This window comes from Camelina sativa, chromosome 14, assembly GCF_000633955.1.
Source record: "Camelina sativa cultivar DH55 chromosome 14, Cs, whole genome shotgun sequence".
NCBI lineage: Eukaryota > Viridiplantae > Streptophyta > Magnoliopsida > Brassicales > Brassicaceae > Camelina > Camelina sativa.
Window position 1 is genome coordinate 691068 of NC_025698.1, and position 3243 is coordinate 694310.

General features: G+C 39.8%; 2 protein-coding genes and 1 non-coding gene across 4 annotated transcripts in view; 2 read left to right on the forward strand and 1 right to left on the reverse strand.

The window, feature by feature from the left end:
• The window catches only part of LOC104738731, a 1933-nt gene extending 1540 nt beyond the window's left edge, over positions 1-393 (reverse strand). For both annotated transcript variants that reach the window (XM_010458925.1, XM_019235320.1), the window contains exon 1: positions 50-393. In XM_010458925.1, coding sequence (XP_010457227.1) covers positions 50-288 — 239 coding nt within the window. In that variant the 5' untranslated portion in view covers positions 289-393. The remainder of the gene's footprint in view (positions 1-49) is intronic.
• On the forward strand, positions 492-564 carry TRNAF-GAA. The gene has a single exon. It is a non-coding gene; the product is annotated as a tRNA-Phe (tRNA).
• The window catches only part of LOC104738733 (S-adenosylmethionine synthase 1-like), a gene marked incomplete in the record, with an annotated part of 2190 nt that continues 697 nt past the window's right edge, over positions 1751-3243 (forward strand). Inside the window, 2 exon segments of the mRNA XM_010458927.2 lie at positions 1751-1894; positions 2192-3243. Of these exon segments, the coding sequence (XP_010457229.1) occupies positions 2197-3243 (1047 nt within the window).

Below are 3243 nucleotides of genomic sequence, written 5' to 3' on the forward strand. Positions count from 1 at the left end.
AAAAAAAAAAAAAAAAAAAAAAAAAAAGAGAGAGTTTTTATTTATTTACGAGCAGTCTTGCCACTCCATTGAAACAGAGAGTCGTCGCCGCTTAGGAATAATGAATCTGGATCTGCGACTAACGGATGAAGAGTAAGAGAAGCCATTTAGGGTTTTTGGAAGCAGAGGAATGAGAGGATATGAAAAGGGTTTACGATCGAAGCGAATGGGTGATTGGAGATTTGGGAGTTTACAAGTTGTGGAGGACAAGTGACTAATCGTGTTCATGTTAGTTGATACTACAGACATCGAAGCTTTTCTCAGTTTTGCTTCTTGTCTGTCTGTGAAGGATAAGACTTTCAAACCTTCACCAGCCACAAAAAAAGGAAAAATCTGAAAAATTTGGTGTCAGAGATTTTGCTCTGTTTTACTCGTCGTCCGTACACAATCTTTGCTAATATAATCAAACTAATACACGTATATTAACTAGTTTAGGATGATAATAAACAAATGCGGGGATAGCTCAGTCGGGAGAGCGTCAGACTGAAGATCTGAAGGTCGCGTGTTCGATCCACGCTCACCGCATTCAAAAATATTTTTCCTGATTTTTTGTCTAAGCCCATTGGATCCTTCTTTTCTTTTGAATATGAGCCCTTTTTATATTAAGCCCATTAGATCCTTATTATCTTTTAAAATATGAGCCCATTTATAGTGTTAGCGTGCCCCATTTGCTGATGTAGACCGTATCACCGAAACCATGACACAAGTTTATTTAATTAAAATTAAATCGAAAACTATTAGTCAAAATACGGAGGAGCATGGATTTTGCATGCTTCGAATATGTCACCTCTTTCACACACCTTCGAATTTTCTAAACTAATTAAAATCGTTGACAACATAGTGATTAACCTTCTTTAAGATTTCATCTTTTAAAAAAAACATATAGAGGTTTAATTGTTCTTTTTGAAGGGTAAATTTTACTGCAGAAATTAGGATACGGTTGAGAAAATGATTGTGTGGGTGAGGTAATGTCATAATCATTCACCAAACCTCAAAGTTATATTTTCATTAGTTAGCCGTCAATCAAACACAAAATTAAAAAAAAAAATATCAATCCAACGATCACCAATTTATCTCACCAAGAACCACAATGTTTTTGTTGAGTCAACAAGAACAAGAACCGCAATTAAAAAAAAGTCTAAAATTCTCACCTACCACAAACCTTTGTAAAGCATGAAAATGGGTGTCCATCCATTTTCACGTGTGTGAGTAGTAAGTAATGCCTTTTTGTTTTGTTATTACGTAATTAAATATTACTACTACTAGTATTTGTTTATTTGTTAGTTGCATTGAAAACGTTATCCTTATCCCACCGTGTACCAAAAAAAAAGAAAAAAGAAAAAAACTGGTTTATCTTAATATGATTTTTGCTTTGTAAACCTCTTCCGGTTCAACAATTTCGAACGGGTCAATGGACTCAAATGTATGTTTTTTTTATTTAAAAAATTCAGCAGTTTTGTTGTGTGTGTTTCCCCAGTGACAAACACAAATATTTTTCTCAGAAATGCAAACCCAATTTTGTTTGGTTCACGTTATTACAGGTCGGACCAAAAGGGTCGTCGCATGAGTCAGGAACACTTGAAAAGTAACGCCAACAAAAAAAAAAAAAACAGTAAATAATGGTAGGTCAAAAAGCCTTTTTTAAAGTCCAAAGCAGGATGCTTAACCATGTGAAAACCGGTAGAGACCAGTCACCCTATAAATAAATAAGCAGCGAGTCCTTCTCTTTTAACACTTGTTCTATTCATCAATAATAACCCAATAAAAGGTTGAGCGAGCGAGAGAGATCTGAAGAAGAGTTTCTTATCTTCGAGAGATCTGTATTCTCGTAAATCAAATCTCTCATCGAACTCAGGTATCTTGTTCGTCGTCATCTTCGCTTCTCATTTCTCTCTCCATCCTTTTCTCTTTTGCTTGTTGTGAGTACGAAGTGAGCATTGTTTTTGATTTGACGATTGTTAAATCCATGATGAATTAGGAGTATCTATGTAATTGGATCTGTTTCGATTTCATTCGAAATTTTCAAATCTTTTCCCTTTGAGTAGATTGTATTATACAATTTGTATATGAGAGTAGATAGGATCATGCTTCATTGCTTCTTTCATGATTCTACTGTGGGCTGTGTCTAAGTTTCATTTGATTTATTTTGTAGCAAAAATGGAGACCTTCCTATTCACATCCGAGTCTGTGAACGAGGGACACCCTGACAAGCTCTGTGACCAGATCTCTGATGCCGTCCTCGATGCCTGCCTTGAACAAGACCCTGACAGCAAAGTTGCTTGTGAGACTTGCTCCAAGACCAACATGGTCATGGTCTTTGGCGAGATCACCACCAAGGCCAAAGTTGACTACGAGAAGATCGTCCGTGACACCTGCCGCGCCATTGGGTTTGTCTCTGATGATGTCGGTCTTGATGCTGACAAATGCAAAGTCCTTGTGAACATCGAACAACAGAGCCCTGACATTGCCCAAGGAGTTCACGGTCACTTCACCAAACGTCCGGAAGATATTGGTGCCGGTGACCAAGGCCACATGTTTGGTTATGCCACTGATGAAACCCCTGAGTTAATGCCGCTTACTCATGTTCTCGCCACCAAGCTCGGTGCTCGCCTAACCGAAGTCAGAAAGAACGGTACTTGCGCCTGGCTAAGACCCGATGGTAAAACCCAAGTCAGTGTTGAGTACTACGACGATAACGGTGCCATGGTCCCAATCCGTGTGCACACAGTCCTCATCTCTACCCAACACGATGAAACTGTTACCAACGACGAAATCGCACGTGACCTTAAGGAACATGTCATCAAGCCAGTCATCCCAGAGAAGTACCTAGACGAGAAAACCATATTCCACTTAAACCCATCAGGCAGATTCGTCATTGGTGGGCCTCATGGAGACGCTGGTCTCACAGGGCGCAAGATCATCATAGACACTTACGGTGGATGGGGAGCTCACGGAGGTGGTGCTTTCTCAGGGAAAGACCCAACCAAGGTCGACAGAAGCGGAGCCTACATTGTGAGACAAGCAGCTAAGAGCGTTGTGGCTAACGGAATGGCTCGTAGGGCACTTGTTCAAGTCTCATACGCCATTGGAGTCCCTGAGCCATTGTCTGTCTTTGTTGACACTTACAAGACTGGGTTGATTCCAGACAAAGAGATACTCAAGATTGTGAAGGAGAGCTTCCATTTCAGACCGGGTATGATGACG